General features: G+C 37.4%; 1 protein-coding gene across 13 annotated transcripts in view; it reads right to left on the bottom strand.

The window, feature by feature from the left end:
- PRRC2C (proline rich coiled-coil 2C) overlaps positions 1 to 26896 on the bottom strand; it is a 95564-nt gene that overhangs the window by 17351 nt on the left and 51317 nt on the right. For 12 of the 13 annotated variants that reach the window (XM_070768156.1, XM_070768150.1, XM_070768160.1 and 9 more), the window contains exons 15-25: positions 25774 to 25984; positions 22280 to 24538; positions 19659 to 19867; positions 15376 to 15530; positions 13518 to 14337; positions 13021 to 13106; positions 11492 to 11680; positions 11100 to 11351; positions 9418 to 9510; positions 6410 to 6511; positions 1847 to 2048 (exon numbers count right to left, since the gene is read on the bottom strand). In XM_070768156.1, the coding sequence (XP_070624257.1) occupies positions 1847 to 2048; positions 6410 to 6511; positions 9418 to 9510; positions 11100 to 11351; positions 11492 to 11680; positions 13021 to 13106; positions 13518 to 14337; positions 15376 to 15530; positions 19659 to 19867; positions 22280 to 24538; positions 25774 to 25984 (4578 nt within the window). The remainder of the gene's footprint in view (positions 1 to 1846; positions 2049 to 6409; positions 6512 to 9417; positions 9511 to 11099; positions 11352 to 11491; positions 11681 to 13020; positions 13107 to 13517; positions 14338 to 15375; positions 15531 to 19658; positions 19868 to 22279; positions 24539 to 25773; positions 25985 to 26896) is intronic. The other variant, XM_070768151.1, reaches the window with a different exon arrangement.

The following is a 26896-nucleotide window of genomic DNA, read 5'->3' as shown; positions in this document are numbered from 1 at the left end:
ACTAATACATAGTTTTCAATCATCACAAAGGATAATTGTCAGTAATGCCTAATGCAGCTCCCGATAGGCATTACTGACAGATAATCAAGAACTTTATTCATTTATGGTGAGACATAAATACAAGCACATAAATGGGCCCTGACAGAACACAACTGCTCCCCAAATGTCACAGAAACTTAAGGTTAGATTTTTTTTCCTCTTTGTGGCAAAATACCTTAAGGAGCTTTAGAACGTCAAATAAATATTTGAACATCTATTAAAGGCTAGGCATAAATGTAAGAAACACAGGGAAAAGTGCTGTACCTTAAGAATAATTATTATTAATGTAATATAAAAATTTAATATAAACTGCTCCTAGAAAGACATACAAATTTATTTCTCTCCTTGTATTTAGTAATTCTTTAAAAACAAGACAAACTATTAGTAATACTACAGTAAATAACAATACAGGTATTTGATTCAAAAGTCAGATGAAGTAGGTATTATTATTTTCAGACATCAAATGATGTTCTAAGAGGGGACCAACATTGAGGTATCTCTATTCTTCCATATGGATGACCAGGCAAGAAGGTCCTAGTTAAAAACTTATCCTAGTTGAGGGAAGTATAGGGAAACTAGACTCCAAGGAAAGGAAGTAGTTGGGTTCCAAAGAAAAAAGCAGGAAGCTTCTCAATCTCTTTATTTCCTAATCTTCCTACCGTACTCTCCTGGTTCCTTTACAGCCTCACTCCCTATCCCCAAGCAGTCTGGGGCCTAAGCTGTTAATATTTATATAATGAAGATGTCTTGCAAACGGGTGGTGGAAGAAGTACAGTTGGAATACTGTCTTTGATGTGAACCTCTGGGTTTGTCTTAATACATGTCTGATTCCAGATAATATCAAATAACTATAGTATAACCCAAAGTCTAGTCCTTTTGGTGCTTAAAACTAGCACAGAAAGCTGGAATACTGAGAATCATTACTGCAATCATTAAATGAAAACTAGCCAGAGAAAGTAAATTCTGTGCTGTATACATTTTACATGCCTTGGAAAAGGAATTTCCCACTGTTTTGGAAATATAGACAGTATTAGGAAAGCTTAAAATGAAACTTCTATTTTCAGAAGAAACATGGTTATGCATATTGTAAAAGGATGTATCTTCATAGAGTCAAATATTTCAGAAACATCTCTGGTTCTTTAAGAATGATAAAGCCCCATATGAGATAAAGGATTACACTCTAGTGAAACATTTAAGAAAAACATCTTCTAACTTGGGGTGTTGATGGACTCTCCTTAAAAACAACATAAAACCCAAAACACCAAAGCCAATGGATATCATTTATTCAAATAACAGACTGGAAAGTCTCTACCCTGTAACTCTTTCCCAGAAAATATGTCAAATCAATAGACTTAGGCCAAGAGCTCCTTCAAATTAGATACAGACCACAGAAAACTTAAAAGCTTTGTGATTCTGTGTTATTTCTGAATGGGTCTAATTAGCTGTATGAGTTAAATAAAAATCAAAAGGTAAAATTTATAAAAAAGTTTAGAGGAACAAGACAGGAAATTTCCCACCAATTACTTCTAGGTATCTGTATTGACAACTGGGGTGGGAAGAAGAGAAGATCAATTGAAGTACTTTAGTAAGCCGTCATTAAATATTTACCAAGCTACAACTGGGAGTGGGTAAAGAGAGGGGGAAGAAGGCAAACTGGTAAGAAGTTTATAAAAGAGCTGATAATTATCTCATGTACAATTTTACATCTTTTACGATTATATTTTTGGGAAGAGTAAATAGGAAAAGATCTGAAAGAAATTTTAAATAATTTAAGATCGTTAAAGAAAAGGTACATGAGGATTTCTACCTGACAGTGAAGTTGTGGGAGTGACTGAAGCAACAGGAATCTGCGGCACTGATGCACTTGAGAACGAACTGTAATTAGCAGTGCTTGGTCCACTCGCACTACTGCTGACCCCGCTTGCAATTGGAGGTGCTGTAGAGGTTACTGGGGACCCCTTTTCCCTTACATTTGGAGAATTCTCCCATGCCTTGCGAGCAGACTCCATCTGGAACAAAAAGAACATTTTTTAAAGCCAAAAAAAAAAAAAAAAAAAAAAATCATTATCCTAACACAGAACTAATACACATATATAAACAAATATATATACATAAATGTATTCCAAATACAATCTTTCAGATTAGGACCATAAGGCTTTTAAACCTTTCATTTTCTCCTTTATCTCCACTCCTTTACTCAATTGCAATGGGTTTTAATTTTGTCTCTACAGAGTTTGTTGAACGCTCTGGCAAGCAGGTCAGTGAAGTATAGTGACAGCTTTAATCATCTAAATATGACTGGGACTGGTAGGAGTCCCTATTCCTACCAGTGAATAAGGAAACAGAAATACCATGTCCTTTCGGACTGATTTAAGGCTCTGATTCTAGTAAGCAAGACATTAAAGGTCCTCCATTAAATATCCATTCTCTCCACTCTTTCTTTTTAAGCCTTTAAGCCAACATTTCTTGAATGGCAAGTGAGATGTATCTTCTGTTTGGCTATTTTATGTTCACAGTGCTTTAAAGGCAATGTAACCAGCAGGCTTTAGGCTTGGGTACAGTAGTAGTATTTCTTGTTTCATGTCCAAATCCTATTCAGCATTTCAGGTTCTGACTGCCACCATTTGTATTTGTGGGTGCTGATTTTACCTGTAGTCTTAGTTTCTTAAAAAGTAGAAATGGGTCTTATTTGATCGATTTACAGCTATTCAACAGACATATGCAGAAGGCAATGGCACCCCACTCCAGTACTCTTGCCTGGAAAATCCCATGGATGGAGGAGCCTGGTAGGCTGCAGTCCATGGGGTCGCTAAGAGTTGGACACGACTGAGCGACTTCACTTTCACTTTTCTCTTTCATGCATTGGAGAAGGAAATGGCAACCCACTCAAGTGTTCTTGCCTGGAGAATCCCAGGGATGGGGGAGCCTGGTGGGAGGCCATCTATGGGGTCGCACAGAGTTGGACACGACTGAGGCAACTTAGCAGCAGCAGTAGCAGCAACAGACATAAATGTAAGCCACATGTAATTTTATATTTTCTAGTAGCCACACTTTAAAAAATAAAGAGGTAAAACTAATTCTGGTAACATATTTCATTCAACCCAATATATCTACAATAATAATTAAAACCTATAATCAATATAAAAATTGAGATGTTTTAATTTAAAAAGTAACATTTCAAATCCAGTATCTATTTCCTTTTACACTTACAGCACACACCTCAACCTGGATTAGCCACATTCAAGTGCTTAGTAACTACATGTGGTGTGTAGATACTGAATTGGAGAGCAAAGATGTAGATCCTCAGCTATTCTGCGGCTCATTGAACAGGAAAGGAACAGATACAGAAATTTTAAAGTTTCTTGTTCTACTAGTCAAAATATTGAGTGGAAAGGAAAACTCCAAGATAATCTACAAAACTCAGCAGCAATGACTTATATGTGTACGTGTTAGTTGTATCCGACTCTTTGCAACCAAACAGACTGTAGCCCACCAGGCTCCTCTGTCCATGGGATTTTCCAGGCAAGAATAATGGAGTGGGTTGCCATTTCCTTCTCCAGGGGATCGTTCTCAAGGAGGGATCGAACCCTGGGTCTCCCACATTGCAGATAGATTCTTTACCATCTGAGTCACTAGGTAAGCCCCATGAGAACACTGTTCACAAATAAGATTTTAAAATACCACTGTTGGGAAGTTTGTAGGTCCCTGAAGTGCCAACTTTATAAAAATTTCAACCTGATTTTAACTTTAATAATTTTAGAAATATTATGTATCTCCCTACTTCCCTCTTAAAACACACACTATATACAATTTAACCTTGATGGCCAATATCGCTACTACAAATTCAAAATATAAGACACTTTTAGGTTTGCTTCTTTCCTTTTCCTCACAGTCACCTTGCTGATTTCAAATGTGTTTTAAAACAAAAGTCTTAAGAGGGTAAGAAACAAAAGCAAAAAAGCCCCACACACTACCACTTAAGAAGTCCAACAAAATGCAATTTGCTAGTATTGAGATTTTATGACTTAGAGCAATTTTAAAGACTACAATGCCTTTTATATCCAGTTTTGTTGTATTGGAAATAAATTATAGCTTACCAATTTTACATAATATTTAGGCCATATACATTAGTTTCATTTCTTAAGCAGCAAGAAAATTTAGATTCTAATTTTAAAAATTCAAAGAACCTAAAAAGTATAATTTCTTAACTATATTCATTTTTCCTTTTGACAAATATATTGTCAGTAATACCCATATAATATTAATAGAGATTTCCATACTTTGTAAATCTCTCAAATAAAGAGAGGCATTAACAAAAAAAAGTAAACACAGATAAATCAACAAGGACCTACTGTATAGCACAGAGAACTTTACTCACTATTCTGTAATAACCTATAAGGAAAAAATACCTGAAAAATAATGTATATATGCATATGTAGAACTGAATCATTTCACTGTACATCTGAAACTAACAAAACATTGTAAATCAACTATATTTCAGTATAAAATAAAATTACACTAAAAAAATAAAAATAAAGAAACTAGAAAAAGTCTTAAGCTAATACAATTTAAGTTTAGTGTAATTCAACTGTATTTTTTGGGGGTATTAAAAACATGCAGTGAAAGGCAATGTGAAGAATCAACACCCAGCCTAAAGAATAACTAATAATATTTGCTTATTTGAGAAATCAAATATAAGATATAAGTATGAAACACAGGTCGAGACAGTCATTCAAGGGGAAAAAAAACAAAAAAAGACTGAGTATGAGGTTCAGTTCAGTTCAGTGGCTCAGTCGTTGTCCTACTTTTTGCGACTCCATGGACTGCAGCACGCCAGGCCTCCCTATCTACCACCAACTCCGGGAGCCTACTCAAATTCATGTCCATCACGTCGGTGATGCCATCCAACCATCTCATCCTCTGTTGTCCCCTTCTCCTCCTGCCTTCAAATCTTTCCCAGCATCAGGGTCTTTTCCAGTGAGTCGGTTCTTCACGTCAGTTGGCCAAAGTATTGGAGTTTCAGCTTCATTATCAGTCCTTCCAATGAATATTCAGGACTGATTTCCTTTAGGATGGACTCGTTGGATCTCCTTGCAGTCCAAGGGACTCTCAAGAGTCTTCTCCAACACCACAGTTCAAAAGCATCAGTTCTTCGGTGCTCAGCTTTCTTTATAGTCCAGCTCTCACATCCATACATGACTACTGAAAAAACCACAGCTTTGACTTTGAGTAGGAGGAACTGGCAGTAAACAGTAAGGACTGGGTAAAGATGGAGATGACACAAAGCAGAAGTGGTTGTCTTGTAAAAATTTTATTGTCTCAAACTTATATTTAAGCAGCTTCTTAAAAAGAAGTTGTGGGTATTAAAAAAAAAAAGAGATGTGTGTGGGGGTCAAGGGGACAAGTGGTCAGGAGGCTGGAGAATCAAACACCAAGAGTCTAGAAACAAACATTGACCACATTATAAAACAACTTAGTTACTTCCTCTCTTGACCATCATCAAAAAGATTCACTGGCAACCAATGCAGCATGACAAAGTCCTGCTATAGTAGAGGATAAATACTGGCCCAGGTTGTAAAACTATAAATACATAGCACCAAAGAGATAAATAAATTGCAGCTAAAAATAACCCTCACTTAATTCCATATCTGTACATCTGTTCTTTTTAACCACTGACTACTTTTGAGGTGAACAACTGATATAAAATAGTCTCAAATAACTCTATTGTACAAGAGTATTAGTAACACGTAGCACAGTTCAAGATTTTAAGTTTAATAGGTGATTAAAAAAAAAAATAAGCCTAAACTTCTTGACAACAAAAAGCATGTGCTGTGTAAAATCTCTTTTGGACTCTTATTCAATAATTATCCAACAAAAATCAAATAAAAAATTACTTGTTTTAATCAATTACATCTTTAGAACTACCACTTTGCATTCATTCAATTCACACATGACTTACAGGAAAGACAGAAAACTAGCATTCTTAACCATTATTGGTACTTATGATAAAACAAAACAAAACAAAACAAAACATGCAACACCAGGTTACTTGCTTTCTGCATGACTAATGTTTCCAGTAACTATTAGTCTCTAAGAGGAACCCAACACAAACCAAATATAAAACGTTCTCTTGTTTTTTTAAGACAAAATTCACAAGCATAGGCCTCATTTTAAATATGAAGATATATCAAGCTACTACTATGTGGTATTAAAAACTAATAAAATTTTAAGGTGTAATTTGACGTCACTCCATTTCCTCAGCTTAGTATTGCTGATTATTGCACTAAACTAGTAAGAACACCAAGAGTATTAACTTCTGTCCCCTTGCATGCAACAATCAAGGACCTTTAGAGACGGATGTTGTACATACCTTGAAGGTGAGGCTGAAAGTAGTGGGAGGAACTGAAGTGAGGCTGGAGCTCTGTTGTATAGTCTCCCTCTTAGGGAGCGGGAGGGTGCTGGGCAGGGGCACCTGAAAAGGTAGGCAACACATCACAATCTAACTAAGTCTGCTGCAAAAGCCCCATTAAATATAATGCTAATGTATTCTAAGGTTATTTTCACTAGAACCAACAGGAATATTTGACTGAAGTTACACTGCATTTACACTAATTGATAACTATGGACATCTTAGATCAAACTTCTGAAAAGAAATACTATCTGCTTATTTATACTTCACTGACAGAAAAAGAATCTGTCACATATATAAGGTATAAACTTAAAGGCCATGCTCCTATATTTTAATGTATATACAAAACACTTGGGGTTTTTGTTGAAACGCAGATTCAGACTCGCTTAGTCTGGGGAAGTCACAAAATCCTGCCTTTCAACAAGATCCCAGGTAATGCTGATGCTGCTGGTCCCTGGACCATACCTTGTAAAGCAAAGCTCTAGGGAATATAATTTCTATCATTTACAGAACCCACAGGTTCTATATGAAGCATTTAACATGATAGAGTAAATATAAGAAAGTCTCTCTACAGCAACCTAGTTAACTTATAACTAGATTCAAGAATAAAAGTAATGTTAGGAGGAAAGGCTATAATTATCACCTCCACCTTGTTACACTAAACAAATTATGGTAGCAATACATAACTGTGATAAGTACTGTTATTTAGTAGAAACTTGAGATATTGGAAACTTGCTACCTTTATCTCTTTTTTTCTTCTAATTCTCTGGATCTTAAGATTTTATTATGTACTACTACATGACTGATTTTGATGGTTCAGTCAGTTGTTTAAATAAAATGAAATGCTGGGGAGGGGTTTAAGATAATCACTTTGTGATACTATGGGCAATCTAATGGAGATTATTTTATAAATCTTTAAAACAGCTGCGCTATAATGATCAAAAAGAACACCTGCATTTAAATCTTCAAGATTTAAATGGATATGAATCATCCAAGATTCAAAACAACTGTAATATTAGGTACTACAACTGATAAATCAGTTAAGATCCTTAAAAAAAGTGTATTAAGCCTCAACAAGAGAAATAAGCCATCTTTCAGTTTAATTTTTATTTTTTAGACAGGCCAAGTGGCTTGTGGGAATCCTAGCTCCCCGACCAGAGATTAAACTCATGCACTCTAGGTGCAGAGTCCCAACCATTGGATTGTCAAGAAATTCCCCAGTTTAATTTTTAAAAAGACCACAGTTCTATGCATAAAATGGAACCCCTAGCCTAATGAATAAAAAAGCGACATTTCAAAAAGTCCTAAAAATTTCTACATATAGAAAATTTGTTTTTACCACTATATTAAGCTCAGAATCACCACCAAACTTGGCACAAATAAGCAACACTGTGAAATCATTTTACACTGATGACTTTTTATAAATGCTCCCTGACCCAAACTGAGCTTGTTTTCAAATACATTCTGAATACATTGCTAAAAATCAAACACAGACTATTTACTTATACACAAGACGGGGCATCTTCCCTTCAATAGTCCTCTGTATACAAGCCACTATGTTAATTAGCCCTGCAGATCAGACGGAAACCATTAAAACGTTCATGAAGATATTTAATGAGTTTTAAGGGTTTTGAGATTAATGATCTTTCCTTTCATATTCATATTTTATAAATTAAATTTTTAGAAAAGGGTAGTTTGGCAGAAGGCATCATAATAACTCTGGAAAAGGTAACATATTCTATATTTTTCTAAAATGAGAAAAGACACCACAATTCAAATATAATTAAACCTTACTGAAACATTACTGATTCAATTTCAGTTATCATTACTTGATAATCCACATAGTGACACTAGGTATTAAACTGACCAAGCCTTTTTGCCCTTCCCTAGTATTCCATTGTTTCCTACAGAAAGTTAAATAAACCTTTCCTCAAAAGGTCAGGGGAAGAGGAAATTGGACAAATTACATTCATCAGCTCCAAAAGTGCTCTCCTATCACAAAGACAAAATGTGTGACTTCTTCCTTTCTATACCTTTTCCTTCAGCCAGACTACAAAAGTTGGATTAAATGATCCTTAATGCATTTCACCTAAAAGTCTCTATACCTGACACTAAAGACAAAAACAGAAAACATAGCAAAAACATTGTAATAAAACATAATTGAGAGTTTTTATTCTCAAAGTTATAGAATTGAAGCCTTTTAAGAGCTCTCTAAATGTATTTGTAAAGATTATTATTATTATTTTTATTTTTTAAAGAAAAGCCTTTGTTTATCGAGGACTATATTTAAAAAAGAGCAGATGACCAAATTTCTACCATATCTGCTCTACAAAACAAGAGCCACACATGTAACTTCTAAATGCTTTTTTTTTCCCGCTTACTCATTTTTCACCTGTCAGTCTGTGAACTAGGCAAAGTACTGGACTGTACCAATATTTAACAGATTCTTAAATTATAACATGGTTGCTTTGGGAGGCGAGAGCCAGATTTATATAACTGACTGTCATCTTTTAATAGAGTACTCAAGGGTTTATGAAGATAAACCCTTCACAAGAGGAATGAAGTCGTTAATGTCTAGTACCATTTTTCAAATTAAAAAAGAAACACATAAATCTTCAGTAATAATCGTCTTTTTGTTTTAAGTGAACGGCCTTTCACAGCATTATAAAAAGGTGCCATTTAAGAACAAAATTACCAACAAAATTAAATGCTGAATCAGTAGAATGTGAAAACTAAGAATAAAATTTTTTTACCAAAACCAGGTTAACAGGATTAGTACATATGAAATCAAGCCTAAGCATCACAAGCCTGGATATTAAAGTGATGATTTTCAGGGGAAAAAGAACTCAGCTTTGACTATTTCCTCTAATTACATTACAGTGCTCCCAAATACAAACTTACTGCCAACTCTTAGGTAACAATAGCCAGGTTCCTATCCAAACCTGCCACATCTCCAGTTGATTACTTACATTATTAACCAAAGTATCCTCCATCTTTGCATTATTAGTAGCCACAGTGTTAGGCAGAGAGGAAGAAGGTGTAGTATAGTCTGTTACAGACTCCTGTGGAGTTGTAAGAGAGAGAAAAAAAAAAAAGTTTTAAATTGAGTTAGTCACTTTCTAATGGCAGCCTAACAGCTGTAAAGTTATTTTGGAAGAAAGCAGGAGAGTATACCAAACCTTAACACTCAAATCTTAGAGACCAACAGTGGGATAAAACAAACATGGACCTACCACATTTCAACCATTGCTAGAGTCCTATAAATTTAAAATATATACTGCAATATAGGAGGCTGTCAACAGTACCAAATATTTATTTCTGTGGATTTCTAAAATAACTCTGTGTGGTTCTTATACTCAAATCTATAGCTTACTTTCAACTACTGATTTTTTGTTTTCTTCAAAATAAAACATGGATAATGAATGTCAAGATCTTAGTTGTCATAATTAGATTTTAGGATAAACTCTGTGTTTATCATCATGAATCTCTCCTTTAAACATGGTAGAGTCAGATCACATGAGCTTTTCACCTCCATGAACTAAGTTGCACGGCAATTAAAAAGAGAAGAATATTCAAGTAACATAAAAGGTTCCATCCATCTTTCTTTTCAGTGAGCATATGTTCCAGAGTGAACACCAAATGGCAGATAGAAAACTCCCACAAGTGTCAGTCCCCATAAGTCACTCAGTGTTATCTTGCCTTAATGAGTATTTTTAAAGACATGCATTTTTCCATTCAATGTAGACCCTAAATGCAAGTCAGTCATTCCTCTGGTGCTCAACCAATGAAACAGACTTGTTCCAACTCTGGAAGAAAACTGGCTATACTGGAGTTACTTTGGCTTGTGAAGTCGCTCAATTGTGTCCAACTCTTTGCGACCCCATAGACTGTAACCTACCAGGCTCCTCCGTCCATGGAATTTTCCAGGCAAGAGTACTGGAGGGGGTTGCCATTTCCTTTTCCTTTTCTTAGTACCCAGAGTTACTAAATTAATGTTATTTCCTAACCTCAGAATCTCATTAGTGTGCAAGATAAGGAGGGGGTCCATTATAACTCTATTAACAAAATAAAAAGAAATATGCAGCAATTCTTTCAAAGTCTATAAACTTACTTAAAAGCATTCTGCTGCTGCTGCTAAGTTGCTTCAGTCGTGTCCGACTCTGTGCGACCCCATAGACAGCAGCCCACCAGGCTCCCCCATCCCTGGGATTCTCCAGGCAAGAACACTGGAGTGGGTTGCCATTTCCCTCTCCAATGATGAAAGTGAAAAGTGAAAGTGAAGTCACTCAGTCATGTCCGACTCTTAGCGACCCCATGGACTGCAGCCTACCAGACTCCTCTGTCCATGGGATTTTCCATTGCTTTCTCCAAAAAAGCATTCTAGTCTTGTGTAAATATTTTTTCACTTTAAACTACTCAGTAGTCCAGAATTAAGAGTTAGTTTCCACAGAAAGAAATAATTTACTGTAAGGAATTTTAGATCACATATGCACACCATGAAATAAAATCTCTGTAGAAATAATAACCCACATAAGCTACAGAATTATATGCCTGAACCAAAAAAAACCAAAAGTATGTTGCTGCTGTTTTCCCCATTCATGTTAGACCTGGCTTGCATCAACTGAATTGGTAATCACTGCCTGTTGCTTACCTTCACATTAGTACCATATTCTGTGGATGAAACTGAGATCATTGTTCCTATTTCAGTAGACATTTCTGAAACTGCTTTGGTTTCCTTTGTTGTCACAGGATCTGTACTTCTGACTGTAGCAGGACTTGGTTTCTCTTGTCCTTCTGGCTCCACCTGTTGGGCATCTTTTACTTTTCTATTTTTTAATGAACGTTCCTTTCCAATAGGACCAGGTTTATGTTCTTTGTTTTCAACTGGACTCAAATCTGGAAGCTAAATTCAACATTTATGACAAAAACACGTCATGATCAAAGACATTTCACTGAAATTAAATCCAATTAAAAAACCTATTTATTCTCCTTATATGTTAGTGGCTTTCATACAATTGTATGTGGAACACGAACAGTATTTACCTTCTGGGCTTTGATAGGGCCTGCCCGTGGTTGCTTCTGCCGTTGTTCTTTAGGTTCAGATATTTTGTCGGTAGTTTTTTCCGAAAGCACAGGAACAATTTCATTTTCATTCCCATTTGAAGCTGGAGCACCAAACTGAATTGTGTCAATTCCAATTTCAACTCCACTTTCTTGACTATTCTTTGTTCCCTAGTAAAAGAACATTTAAAAACTTGCTTCAAAGTACAGTTCAAATTTGACTGAATGATTTATGTAATACTACAAATTTTAAAAGTACAACAGAAGGTTTAAAGCAATCTACATCTAATTGAGATTAATTGAAATGCATGCATGCTAGTCACTTCAGTCATGTCCAACTCTTTGCGACCCCATGGACTATAACCCACCAGGCTCCTCTGTCCATGGAATTCTCCAGGCAAGAATATTGGAGTGGGTTGCCATGGCCTTTTCCAGGGGATCCTTCCGACCCAGAGACTGAGCCCGTGTCTCTTATATCTCCTGCATTGGAAGGCAAGTTATTTACTATAGCGCCATCTGAAAAGTCCCATAACTGACATTGGTTAAATTTAAGAAAGTATTCCTTTAACTGGGAGAAGGCAATGGCACCCCACTCCAGTACTCTTGCCTGGAAAATCCCATGGACAGAGGAGCCTGGTAGGCTGCAGTCCATGGAGTTGCTAACAGTCGGACATGACTGAGCGACTTGACTTTCACTTTTCACTTTCATGCATTGGAGGAGGAAATGGCAACCCACTCCAGTGTTCTTGCCTGGAGAATCCCAGGGACGGCGGGGCCTGGTGGGCTGCCGTCTATGGGGTCGCACAGAGTCGGACACGACTGAAGCAACTTAGCAGCAGCAGCAGCAGCATTCCTTTAACTACTACTGATCTGTATTAGAAAACAACTGATAAAATAAAAACTAGGGCAAGACATAAGTTTTAAAGTTCTGGCTTTAATTGCCCTGAACTGTAGGACAAATCACACCCTCAACTTAAATGTAAAAAATCATTAAAAAAAATGTAAACAAATACAGCAACAAATAGATGAATAAATTAATGGAGGAGCAGAAAAAAGACAGGAATTCCAGTGTCACCCACTTCTGCTCTGAAAACAAAAATTAATATACATGAAAGCACTTCGTGATTGGTAATGGAGTGCACACACCCTAGGAATTATCTTTTAAACTTCTAATTTATGTAACACCTTGTTTGTGCTAGGCACTGATCTAGGCAGACACTACCAATCTAACTTGCAGAATCTGCACTATAATGGATAAAGAAAATAAGTAACAAGTTTAGATAAAAGATGTGCAACAATTAAAATATGGTTAAATCACTTAGAAAAAGGTCCTTAAGAGGTCACACTGAAACTGAATCTAAAATACAAGATTAGTGGAAGGTGTTTTTTGCAGACTAAGAATCAGGAATTAAGCTCTCCAAGTGATTCTGATACAGGCCAAAGTTTGAGTAACTGTTTTAAGGAAACTGCCACAATAGCCCCACAAAAGCCATTACTAAATCTGCTCCTACCTCTGATGAAGTAGCTGATCCAAATGATGTTAGGGGCTTATTCCACGCACTGACAGAAGGTGGCTGTGGTGGACTAATGGGACCTACTGAAAAGAAGTCACAGGAAATACGACCATTAAAATTTAGAGGTTAATAATTCATGATCCATTTAACCCTTTCTTTTTTTAATGGTAGCTAGACCATAAAAAAGTGACTTTTCACATGGTATTTAAAGAGATTCTTGCACACCAAAATAAATGATTCCCCCAAAAAACTGTACATTGTTTTATCAACAAAAAGTTGTGTCCATAAAATATGGCTGTTAAAAGTTTAACACACTTGACTTAGAAATAAAGGTTTTAAGAAAGGAAGCTAAGATTACAGATTACTGTTATTGCTTCCTACTAATAAAAAAAGAGATGGCTAGAAAAAAACCCGTGAGTTTATAAATAAAATTGAAAACAAACTCTCAATTCCCACACCATTCCCCACCCCTCACTTCTCTGTTGCACACTTACATTTCTTAGAAATGTCATTCAGCACAGCTGGTGGGGCCACCTTGTTCTCCCATAATTCAGCTGTAAGAGTGCCATGTGACTGAGAGGTCTGGATGGGTTTTCCTGTGGCTACATAATCTGTGCCATTAGGTGTCTGAGCTGAAGGTAGTCTAATTGAAGGAGGTGGCTGTTTCGAAGATTGTGTTGTAGTCTGTAGTGGACTTTGGACTGGTTTGTGAGTCTGTCCCTGCGTCTGACCTGGGGCAGTGGGAGCTGGGACTGGGACTTGGACTAGGGTGGGGGTTGGGGCTGAGGCTGGGGCTGAGGTTGGGGCTGTCGGGGCTGAGGCAGGGACAGCTGCGGCTGAGATGGCTGGAGGTGGAGCTGAAGCTGGTGCTAGGGCTGAAGCAAGGATGGGAATTGAGGCTGAGGTAAGAATGGGGACAGAGGCTGGAGAGGAAGCTGAGGCGAGGATTGGGGTTGGAGCCGGAGCTGGAGAAGAGGCTATTGCTGTAGTTGGGGTGGAGGCTGGAACTGGAACTGAGGCTGAGGCTAAGGCTGGGAGTGGAGCTGAGGTGGAGGTTAAGACTGGGACTGTAGTAGGGGCTGGAACAGAAGCTACGGGTGATGCTAGAAGGGGAGCTGGGGTTGAGGCTGGAACTGGAGCTGGGGTTGTGGCTGGAACTGGAGCTGAAGTTGACCCTGGACCCGGAGCTGAGGTTAGAGCTGAAGCTGGAGGCTGTACTTGCTGGGTTCCTGTAGCCTGTTTTTTGGCAAATCTTGGTGGGAGCTTAGAAGTCTGATTTCTTCCCTTTTCATTTGCATTCTTTTTATTCCAGACCTTAAAAAATTTGCAGGAATCATTTGTGTCAATAACATTGCTGAAATGTTCATGAACAGATCTTCCAACAAAGTTACCTACTGCTAATTTAGTTCCTTTACAAAATACCTACTCAATAAAATAAAAACATCAAGGTTGCTAATGAGACTTTAAATTATGAGAAGCCAATATGCTATAGGGGAAAAAACGTATATTCTTGATACACAGGTCCACAAGCTCTTTTCACAATTCTGAAATTAAAGAAATTAAGTAAATTTGCACTAATTTCATTTGGCAGCAAAATCGGACTCTACCTGACAAAAAATTATTGGTTCCACTCAACTGATGTTTGCCACAAAAACATTAATTCTGAGAGTGTTGGTGGGTGTTATGCTATATAGAATGTATGCACTAATTTACCTTCTTAAAACACAGTAACAATAAATGACTTCGGAAAATATCTAGTTCGAGGACTATGCTCAATTAAACTCAATATTATCACACAGATAGGATTTTTACAGTGCTTCCTGTTTTAGAACTTTCTAATCTATTAGGGCTCTTTATCACTGTGACCCACGTGCTCTATTTATGTTTATACTAGTTCAGCATTTAGCAAAATGGGTGTATGGGTCGATAAAAAGAAAAATTTAACTTACTGTGATTCATACTATGCATTTAAATAAACTAATTTAGATTATAAGAGAAATTGGTTTAGGTCATGAATCTGCAAGTTATTAGAGATCATGGCAGTTGTGTTCATTAGATTTCCATGATTTAAAAACTTTTAACACTGCAATGAAGTAAGATGGGGCAAATACGTTGCTCTGAAATGAAGATGATCTTCTCTAAGGCAGATAGTGAGATACAGTAATTACATTTTATTTAAAACTGATCTCACTGCGGTTAAAAACAGTTTAAAGTTGTGAAAAGATCAGGTCATTCTCAGCACTTGAATAATAAATACAGCCCTGACCTTAAAGGTGGGAAGAAACCTCAACCATTTCCTAGTATATTTTGGGCAATAATCCAAATTAGCAGCAACAAATTGAAACACTAAACCTGTATTATTTGTTCTTCCTTCTTTCGGCGTTCTTCATCCTGTAAACGCTTCTGCTGTTTTTTAGATACCACTTCAGTAAAACCATCATCATTCAAATTTGACTGGGGGTCTTCAACTACTGTTACTTCAGGATGGTCATCAATTATAACAACACCTATAGGAATAGAATAAGATTTAAAGTGAAATTTTTTTCAATTGAAAAGATAAAACAGAAACGTTTATTCCAATAATGATTGGAATAAAATAAAAAAGGCAAAAATCCAATACTTATAATTCATAAAATAACCCATTTCCCACACCATAAAATAGCCATTACTAAAATTTGAAGGTTTCATAGATAAATCAAGCCCTAAAACTACCTGCTATGAATGGTATACATCTTTTTTTCCCTTAAGCAATGAAGTGGTAATGCCTTTTTTTTAAAAAAGAAAAATCAAAAGTCTTTTATCTTATAGTCAAATCACTTTACCTCTCCTGGTCTCAAGATGTGTATCGTGCTATGAAGATCTATGTTAGCACTTTTATCTTATTTGCATCTAACCATTCTAAGAAGTGGGCATTACTATTGTTTCCCCTTTTCAAAGGACGCAATAAGCTCTAAGAGGCTGATTTGCTAACAACATGCTACTGACAAGCCAAGCTGCTCTTTTGATTCTTAATGCCTTTAGTTTATGTAGACTATTGTCTACAATGTGGAGCTGTTAAAAACATGAAATATGTTAAAGTTCCATGGGAATGTAAAGTGATATAGATGTACATATATCATAATGTATGTACAGCAGAAGAACAATTCAAGATACACTTTCAATGCATTGTCTAAGAATTATTTTGCTGCTATGGCTAAGTCACTTCAGTCGTGTCCGACTCTGTGCGACCCCATAGACGGCAGCCCACCAGGCTCCCCCGTCCCTGGGATTCTCCAGGCAAGACCACTGGAGTGGGTTGCCATTTCCTTCTCCAATGCATGAAAGTGAAAAATGAAAGTGAAGTCGCTCAGTCGTGCCCAACCCTCAGCAACCCCATGGACCGCAGCCTTCCAGGCTCCTCCGTCCATGGGATTCTCCAGGCAGGAGTACCGGAGTGGGGTGCCATTGCCTTCTCCGAACAATTATTCTACCTTGTTAAATTACCCTATACATTCTAGTCAGTATAAGAAATTTAGACCCATTAACATTTAAAAGAAAAATAAAAACAGTCCAGGTGATATGATTTTGGGTTGCAGGTATAAAGCTTACACAATGAATTTAAGAAACGGGTGAGGCAATTCAAATAAATTAATTTTGCAAACAATATAAATATATGGGGTTTTTTAAAGCAGGGATTCTTTTTTAATATAATTAATGAATTTATTGTAATTTTTTGGTTGCACTAGGTCTTTTGTTGCTGTGTGTGGGCTTTCTCTCGCTATGGAGAACAGGCGCTGTTCTTTGGTTGTGGAGCACAGGCCCTATGAGGGCTTCAGTAGTTGTTGTGCATGGGCTTAGTTGCTCCAGGGCATGTCGGATTTTTCCAGACCCGGGATTGAACCCAAGTTCTCTGCACTGGCAGGCAGATTCCTATCCACTGCACCATAAAGTCCTATACTATGTTGTGATTGGGGAACACATAACTAAAAATTGCTTGGCAATGATATACATACAATTCAGAACGGTGATAACTTGCGGGGGTTGCCAAGAGAATATGACCCAGAGTAGACCAAAGGGAATCTACCTGCAAACAGTTCTTTTTAAATAGCTAAAAATTCACATTCATAGAAATACTGACAGGGGAAAAAAATACTAAGATTGGCTTTCACTCTTTACAAACCTATTACTGTTAGTCTGTTTAATAAAAATCTGATTTAAAAGGAAAAACATTGATTCTGATTTATCTGTGGCACTTCTATTTGTGTTTTAAATCCTTTATGAAATTAACTGTGTAAAACAGAGCATATGCTTACCTCAATGCAAGGTTTTAGTTCAACATTTCAAAGGGTGTTATGCACTCCAAGAGACCTCTTCATAATTCTAAATTTGTCTTGGTTTTTCACTTAAACTAGAAAGTGTGTGTAAAGCTTGTCCTCATAGTCATACCATCACTAATTATTTTCATTTTCTTGCCTAAGAGCTCCTTTATAAACCTTTTGAATAGTTCACTCAACTGTGTAAAGCATTTATGGACATGAGAACAATACTTTGTGATCAACACCACGTTCTTGTCTGGTGCTATGTAACATTTGGAACTAATTTTAGGAAATTTAGATTATTTTAAAGAACCTAAAGATCACTCAAAATTAATTAAAGGACTTCTCTGGTGGTCCAGTGGCTGAGAGGTCGCCTGCCAAGGCAGGGCACACGTGTTTGATCCTTGGTCCAGGAAGATTCCACATGTCGTGGGGCAACTAAACTAGTGCCCCACAACTACTAAAGCCGTGTGCCTAGAGGCTGTGCTCTGCAATATGAGAAGCCATCACAATGAGAAGCTGGTGTTTGTAGCAATGAAGACACAGCACAGCCAAAAATAATTTTTTAAATGTTGTAAAAAAAAAAAACAAACACAAAACTTCAACAAGTTAAAACTAATAGCTCAATTTTCATTATAAATTCAGAAACAATACTTACCTTTTTATATTGTCTTAATAATACTTTGCAAATATATTCCAGAAGTTGTTTGGAAAAACTAGTAAACAAATATTTGAGAAGACAAATCTGCCATGTTCTGTGGACTTCTGTTATCTTCACTTGTCATTTTCCAAATGTGATGTCTAGATGGATGCTAGTCTCTCTTCTCATGGACCACACAGGCATCCAAATTTCCTATGGATTTACTTTAAATCAAAGCTTTCTAACTTTAGCACTGTTAACATTGTGAGTTAGCTGTTCTGTGCACTATAAAACATTTAGCAGCATTTCTGGGCCTAAACCCACGAATATGTCAGTAGGTGACTTTTCTGGAGGCCCAGTGGTTAAGAATCCACCTTCCAGTGCAGGGGACGTGGTTCAATCCCTGGTCAGAGAACTAATATCCCACAGGTCAAGGAGCAACTAAGCCTGTGTACCACCAACTACTGAGACCTCGAGCTCTAGAGACGGTGCACCACAACCTGAGAGAAGCCCACGTGCTGTAGCTAAAACCTGAGGCTGACAAATATATACATATATATAAATATACAAATGCCAGTAACATCTAGCCACCAGCTGCAACACCAAAAATGTCTCTAGAAATTGTCATATGCCCCTAGGGTACAGAATCATCCCTGTTAAGAACCACAGTTCTAAAGAATCTAAACATTCTTAAAACATACAGTTATGATTCTTTCTTTTCCACACGAATCCTAAAATGATAGTCCAGAATTCGCTCTCAAGTTTGTGTGCAATGGAATTAGAATCCCCTGGAGAACTTGTTAAAACACAGATTGCTTCACATGCCAAGAGTTTCTGATTCAGTAGACCTGGGGTAGGGCCTAAGATTTTGTTTTTCTCACAAACTTCCAGGTGATGATGACGGTCTAAAGACCCCGTTTTGAAAATAGCTGGTCTATAAATAATAATGTCAAGGTCCTGGGCCTGAATCAAATTGAATATGTATAAACAACCATTAACTAGATGAAAGAAAACTCTTATCAACATCTCTAATATGCAACAACAACAGTACCTAACCAGTTTCCCATTACTACTATCTAGTCTCAATCTTACTTAGTATTTTGAGCTTAAGTCTCATCTGAATGAATGGGAAATACCAATATTCGTCTGTGTAAGTGTCTACTCTTAGAGATTCCTTGTTAACGTCTTCATCATGCATTTCCTTCTGGCTGTGTTATCCTTCACATTTGACATCCCATCACTCCATGGCTTTCTGAAAGTATTTATCTACAGCAACACTACCTCCCATCCTATTATTTATTCTGTGTTTACCGTATCTTAGATACCAATTTTCTCAAGGTCATAATTCATTGAGGTTAACACTTCTCTCTTTTCAAACACAGCATATATACAAAGCATCTTCATTTGAATTTCTGTGTGTCCCCCCACATCCGTTTAGCAAGGAAGAGTGGTTAATTTACTTTCTTAAGAAAAGTGAAACTGTGGATTATCTTTAACTAGAATTTTATCGAGCACTCACAGGTATGGTAAAAGGTGTTATTTCAATTAGAGCTCTATCTGTGATTCATCATCAGTCTCTATGTCTACCTTGAAGTCCAACTTTCTTTTTTTGATGACTTATTTATTTATAGTATCTACTTAAATGTAACAGATGGACAGACAGACAACAGACAGACAGACAAAGGTGATCTGAAACGCACTTGCATAGTTGTTGAGATCAAACTGTGACAACGCATCCACTTTCTCTTTGGGTTTCTTAGGGCCTGGTTTGGGGTCTTCTCTTTTTTTCCCAGTAGAATCTTTGGAGTTCTTCTGTCCTGTACCATTAGGTGCTCCTTCTTGATGGTGTGCAGAGCTGCCATTGACAGGATCAGCACCACTTGTGCCTGCCGACTGGTCATCAAATGGCCTACAAAACAATAATCTGAGATTTTATTACTAACTCCACATGTGTGTGTGGCGTGTGGCTTAGCTGCTCAGTCATAACCGACTCTTTTTTGACTCCATAGACTGTAGCCCGCCAGGCTCACCTGTCCATGGAATTTTCCAGGCAAGAATACTGGAGTGGGTTGCCATTTTCTACTTCCCAAACCAGGGATCAAACCTGTGTCTCTTGCATCTCCTGCATTGGCAGGTGAATTCTTTACCACTGAACAACCTGGGAAGCCCACTGTCTCCATATACTTGATCAAAAGAAAAATGCCCTTAGTGGCAGTTTCTAAAGTTCAATCTAAGAAGAAGTAACAGTGGGATAGAAATGCCTTAGTGATTATTGTTGGGTACAACTTTACTAAGATGGAGCTTCCCAATACAGGAAATAAGACTAGCTCCTCAGAGTTCTTTCCAGCAATTAAATTCTAGAATTCTAATTATTCCCTGAAGGTTCTTAACTGTGTCTATTCTTACTGTGTTCATTATGTTTATAAATAAGCTAATCGACATTGTTCATAGCAGAAAATTTCTGTGATCTAAGCTAGTCCAAAGTATTCACGGGTGGATCTTCTCCACAAGAGGGCGGTATATGAAAAAAAAGTGTAAAGAATTCTATGCTTACAAGTCTTTGTTTTAAAAGTTCAATCAGATTTATACACATACATACATATATATATATATAAACATTTTAAAAACCAGTTTTAATATGGAAACAATTCACTTCACAAACCAAAAATATTTCTACAGGGTTTTTTCCTGTTAACAAATTCTTTTCTTGGGTTCATTTTATAAAAACTTCAAGAACATACACCATGAAAAATGGGCTTATCAATTCATTTTCAGCTCAATCTATAGTATTACTCAAGATAAAAGCTTATCAAGAGCCTGACAAAAACCATGATCTCAAACATGTGAACTATGAATTCATTTCTTCTAAATGTGACACTTAGAAAACATTAATCTATAGCCAGTAACTGCTATGTCTGCAGGTTCAAGTTGCTACCATGTATATGGTACAAAAGACTTGCTAAAGTAGCTGAAACCTTGAGTATTACTACTTGAAATTCAAATAGCTTGGTTATAGTCAACAACTACATTGTTAATGTAACTATATATATTATCCTATTCTTTTGACTTTTAAAGGGAGGTTTAAATTCTGTGTTAAACTGGTACTCAATTAACACAACTTGGTAGTATTACTTTCCTGGAACTTTTTCTACATTATCAGGAAGTGAAAATATTTCTTACTGACTGATATGGTAACCTGACATGCTAAGTGTATCTAACCAATACAGATTAAGATAATATTTTGTCTGTATAAATTTCTTATCAGCTCAGGCTGCAAATCTGGGAATTTGTTTTTTTTAAAAAATGGGCACACCATAATAATAGTTGCTGACTATATACCAGGTGTTACATTGTTTCATAAATTTCATGTCACGGAATCGTCACACATTTTTAAAGTTCTGCTGCTTTCTCCTCATTTTACTGGTGATGAAGCAGAGAATTTATACAAATAGAAGTACCAGAGCCTAGATTTAAAACTAGAAATAATGCTACTTTATAATTTTCTTAGTACTAAAAAATAATTTACTATAATCAGCATTTTAATATTTAAAAAGAACAGGCCAAATGCTATTTGTGTTACTGGTGGCCCTGGTGGTGGGGTAGGACTTTGCTTTCTAGGCCTCTCTGTAAGCTAGATGGTTTACTGTAGGTTTGCAACTTGAGAGGGAATATAATGTATCCTTAAATTTCAACATTCACTCTCTAGAAACCAGTACAGAGGGACTGAATATGATTACAACATACTAATTTAAGTCCCAGAGGACACCTGTGAGCACCACAGTTTTCCAGAGAGAAATCAAGAAAGGCAGGCTACTCATCATTAGTAAGATGATCTACCAAATGGAAGACATTGTATATGTCCTGTTCTTGGGTGTGTTGATTTTCCCAAAGCTACAAATTTCTAACAGGACTCTTTTGGGAGATGCTGCAATTCATGGGGTCGCAAAGAGTAGGACACGACTGAGCGACTGAACTGAACTGAACAATAGGCAAGGACTTCTGTGATCCACTAACAACCTCTTTCTCAAGCACTCTTACACTTTTAGAATAGAAAAAAAAAAAAACCACCTACAGGAGAAGACTGTCTTGATCCTCTATAGACTGATGCCTTTGCATAGTTCAACCAAGAAGTATACTTTTAGTTTCTCTAAAGGTGCAAAAGCAGCCATTCGCGGACCCTGAGCTTCCACTGCCAAGGGCCTTGGTTCAATTCCTGGCTGGGGAATTAAGATGCCACAAGCTGAGTAGCATACCCCAGACCCCCACCGCCTGCCCCCGCCAAAAGATGCAAAAGTAATTATAGGTAACATAAAATACTCACCCTCGCTTTCCACCTTTTGATGGTGGGCCACTTCTCCTTTCATTCCTAGGACCTGAGAAATTCCTTCCGGATTTGGGTGGACCACTGTTACCACGCCGATTCTGGCGATCTATGCCAGGCCGCTGACTAGAAAAACTTCTCTTTGCTATTTCCCTCTTTGGAGGTACAACATTCTCTCCCGTCTTTACCACCACTTGAGCATTCAAATCAGCATTTTTTTTTTCATCCCTCTCACGCCTCTCATTGAAATCACTGCTTTCAGAGGCTGTTTCCCATTCTTCATTTGCCTGATCTGAAGAGTTCTGGTTAGATAAGTCCGGTGTCTTATTCCCAGAAATATCCCCAGCACTGTTAACTGGTTCCTGAACCACATTATTAACTGTGCCATTTGTGGGCACTGCCACCTCATTGGTTTTTGAAGCAGCCTCCCTCTCCCTTAGTCGTCTAAATCGGGGAGGTTTATCTTGCCTTGGTGGTCGCGTAGGACGCTGCCTTCGGGGCCTCTCTCTAGCTGGGTCAAATTTTCGTTCAAATTTTGGAGGCCGTTTATCTGCTGGGATAGGGATAAACTGCTCGTGTCTCCTTGGTGGCTCCCCACTGTCTGGTTTAGGAGCTTCTGTCTGCCTTGGGTTCCACTGATTATCCCGATAAGCAGGTCTTCGTAAGGTAGAAGGGCGTGATGGGCGACCTCCAGGATCTCTTCCACCACGTCTGAATGTTCCCCCTCTGCCTCGCCTTGTAGGCTCTCCTTTAGGAAGGAAGCCTGGTTTAGATTTATCATCATCCCTTACAAAAGATTTTTCTAGAGGTCTGTTATCTATTCGGACATGATTTTCAGGCTTGAAAGAAGACTGAGGCTTTATAGGTTTTTTGCTTTCAGGCCGTTCCTCTCTTTTGGGAAGCTTACTTTTGCTTAAACTATCCTTGTCACTTGCACTTTCATGAATTTCACTGTCTGTGTCAGTCTCTGAACCTCGCTGTCGTCTTCTTTTGGGAACAACTTCAAAGTCCGAGCTCTCACTCCGTGTTTCACTTTCTTCCCGCTGCCTGAGGGGCCCTGGGGCCACGTGCTCTGCTCGTGGCTTGCTGTCTCTGTACTGAGGATAATCTCGAGTGTGCCCTCTGCCGCCCCTGCCGCGTCCTCCATAAGAGCCTCTGTAGCTTCGCCCTCTGGAGTAATATTCACCTCGGCCTCGACCTCTGTATCCCTGATCTGGAAACCAATCTCTATCTCTAGCTTCTTTCCAGTAGGTCCTAGGGGGTAAAGTGGATTCTTTTTTAGCTGTTGGTCTTGAATCTGGTCGAGTTCTCTCTGTAACAAGGTCTTTGCTGATGACTTTCTCAGGCTGCTTTTCTTCCTTGACTATTGGTGCTGTGACAGCTTGTTGGTTTACGGTTTTAACTGCAGGCTCTACCTCAACACTACTTACAGATTCCAAAGGCTTCTCGGTATCTTGAGGTGGCTTTTGTACCAAAGTTGAAGGCGAAGTTTCTACTGAAGGAAGCTTCTCTGGTTCTGGTTGAGGTTGTGGTGGAACCGACTGTGGCTGAACTGGTGCTGCAGGTGGTGCGGGTGGTGGAGGAAGAGGTTCTTTCTTTTCTGTCTTTTCAGGTTTCACCACTTTTTCAGTGACCTTTTCTCCCTTTTCTCCTTCTTTCTCCTTCCTTTGCTCCCGTTCTTCTTTCATATCTCTAAGTATAGGTTTTTTAATAGGACCTGATCTTCTCACAGGCCTGTCGTTACCTTCTTCTCTTCTGTTGGAGCTAGGCCTTGGGCCCCAACGAGTTTCCGATTTAGATTTATACAATTTCTCAGGTTTTGGTCCATCAGAAGATCGGATAAAGCCCTCTTTTTTTGGTTTTTCCTCTGGCCTTTCTGCTGGTTCTTTTGAATCAATACCTCTGCTAGTTACTTTAGGAATGTTTGCAGATGGCTCATTCCTCAGCTCCTCTGATTTTTGAGTATGGTTAGATCCATGGCAAACACTTCTTTTCCTGGCAGGCTGACTTTCTCCCGCTGAAATTCGCTCTTCTTGAGGAGTGGTTATAGTCTTTTGATCAGGTACATCAAAACAAGTAGACTGACTATTTGTGTCAGTATGACGAGGTCTAATGTCTTCCACTGATCTGCTTAAAAACTTCTGTACGTCTGTCTCACTTGATTCTCTGACAAAGTCTGGTTTTGGATGAACCTCTAACTGACCATGTTCTACAGGATAGGCAGCAGTTATCTGTTCCTGATCCAATGGAGCTTCAGGCCTATGATAATGAGAATTCAAAGAATTAATAGCCATCACAGCAAAAATCTTTTTCACATGTACATGTACAGCAAAATAATCCCTCCAATTTAAAAACAAAAAATGGGTCCTAATCATAAAGAACCTTATGTCTCTACAAAAAGTTCAGTGCAACATTATTTGTAAGAGCCAAGAGATAGAAACAACCCAAATGTCTACTGCAGATGAATGGGTTAAGAACATGTATATGCATACAACAGCATGTTGTTTAAAGAAAGAAAATCCTGCTATATGCTACATCATAGATAAGGATATTACACTAAATGAAATAAACCAGTCACAGAAGAACAAATACTGTATGATCCCACTTATATAAACTATTAATATAATAAAACTATAAACTATTAATATAATAAAACTAGTCCATAAAGAAGTAATTACCAGGGAGTAGGAGGAAGGGGAAAATGAGTTGTGATGAAATGGGTAAAAAATTTTGGTTGTGCAAGATGAAAAAGTTAGAGATCCATTATACAATGTTATGCTTACAGTTAACAACACTGTCCTATATACTTAAAAATTTGACAGGAGGGTAGATATTGTGTTATGTTTCTACTCCCCTCAATTAAAAAGAAATGAAACTCAGTCCTTGAGAAAAAGAAGTTTAGACCATGCTTATGTGAAAGTTTTATCTATCAAAACTGGTAATTTTCACTTATAACCAGAGTACACTAGAGTAGGTCCATCTTTCCCAATGAATCAGAATTTTAAAACATCATAAAACAAATTCCTTAAAAGGGCAAAAGCTCAAACTTATCATTATAAATTACTGAAGATCACCAATTGTCTGATACTTCAAAGTAACAGTAAATTAGTGTTTACCCTTAACTTGACCTTAGAAAACTTCCATAAGACATTGATAATTAAATGTCTAACATTTCTCAATAAGTGGAAGAATTATATCAACACTTTAGCCAGACTATATGTCAAGTACAGGAGAATCTTGACAATTTTGACAGCTACCACTAAATTTCAGTATTTAAATAAGGGTACAGAAAGAACTATGTCGCAAAATGCCCTAATCAATTAATACTAAATGCTGGGCAAAGGAAAATACATCCTAGAATGAAATAAGGCATATTAAATGGGAGAAAATCAGATCTGTGGCTCAATCCTAAGTCAGAATGATCTCCAGGGAGTCTACATAGTTTTCATTTCCCCACAATATTCTATTGGCTTGCTAATGACTTTAATAATTACCTTACATCCTCAGGTTCTTCTGCTGCCTTGGGAGTGGTGGCCTGCTGAGGCTCAGTATGAGGATAGGGATCTGACCCCCACATCATTCGAGGCTCAGAGAGCGAAATCGCATGATCTCTTGCAGAGCGAGCCAAATGCTCAAATGACTCAGAATTGTTTGGTGACCCTTCCATCTGATCTCGTCTCATTAGTGGCTTAGGAGGAATCATTCCTACACAAAAGATCACAAAAAGATCAGAGTGCAGGGAGAAAACAAAGGAAACAGAATCATTATAGACATGGTATCCAGGTTAATACAGTATCCAGATTAATACTTAATTACTATTTGGACATCTCTATATTTAAAGAAATACTTTTGGCAAGTAAAACTGATTAACTCAAAAAATCATCAGTGAAAATTGAATTTTTCTGTGAATGAGATTTTTATTGTTGCTGTTAAATAAATAGATTTAAAAATCCAGGAAGCAACACAAGCAAAACCATAAGAACAGTCTATTTTACTTTAAAGGAAAGAAAAGATAATGCCTATAAAAATCAGATAGTAAGTATCACGACTCTGTGCATGTTAAACATTTTGAGAATTACTACCAAGTGATGAATTTTCAGAAAAACATTTCCCATAGAAAATTCTATTAATTTAATTAGTTGATCAGTATGCCATACATTATGTCTCTTAAATTTAAAGTTTTCATATATGATAATATACGTTTCAATGCTATTCTATATGAAACAGATCGCCAGTCCAAGTTTGATGCACGAGACAGGGTGCTCAGGGCCGGTGCACTGGGATGACCCAGAGGGATGGGATGGGGAAGGAGGTGGGAGAGGGGTTCAGGATGGGAAACACAGGTAAACCCATGACTGATTCATATCAACGTATGGCAAAAACCACTACAATATTGTAAAGTAATTAGTTTCCAACTAATATAAATAAATTAAAAAATTTTTTTCAGTATAAATTTTAAAATCAAGATGTAATTCTTGATTATATTTTTATCCCCTCTAAATTTTCCTCTGTACCATCTTGGTGCTGGATTATCTGAATTTATTCTGATAAACACAGCTATTTTATTTGTTTCTAGCTAACCTATTAGGAAATTCAGGTGGTAGGCTGGTAAATGAC

Source organism: Bos indicus, chromosome 16, assembly GCF_029378745.1.
Source record: "Bos indicus isolate NIAB-ARS_2022 breed Sahiwal x Tharparkar chromosome 16, NIAB-ARS_B.indTharparkar_mat_pri_1.0, whole genome shotgun sequence".
NCBI classification, from domain to species: Eukaryota; Metazoa; Chordata; class Mammalia; order Artiodactyla; family Bovidae; genus Bos; species Bos indicus.
This window is presented reverse-complemented; position numbering and strand designations above follow the sequence as displayed.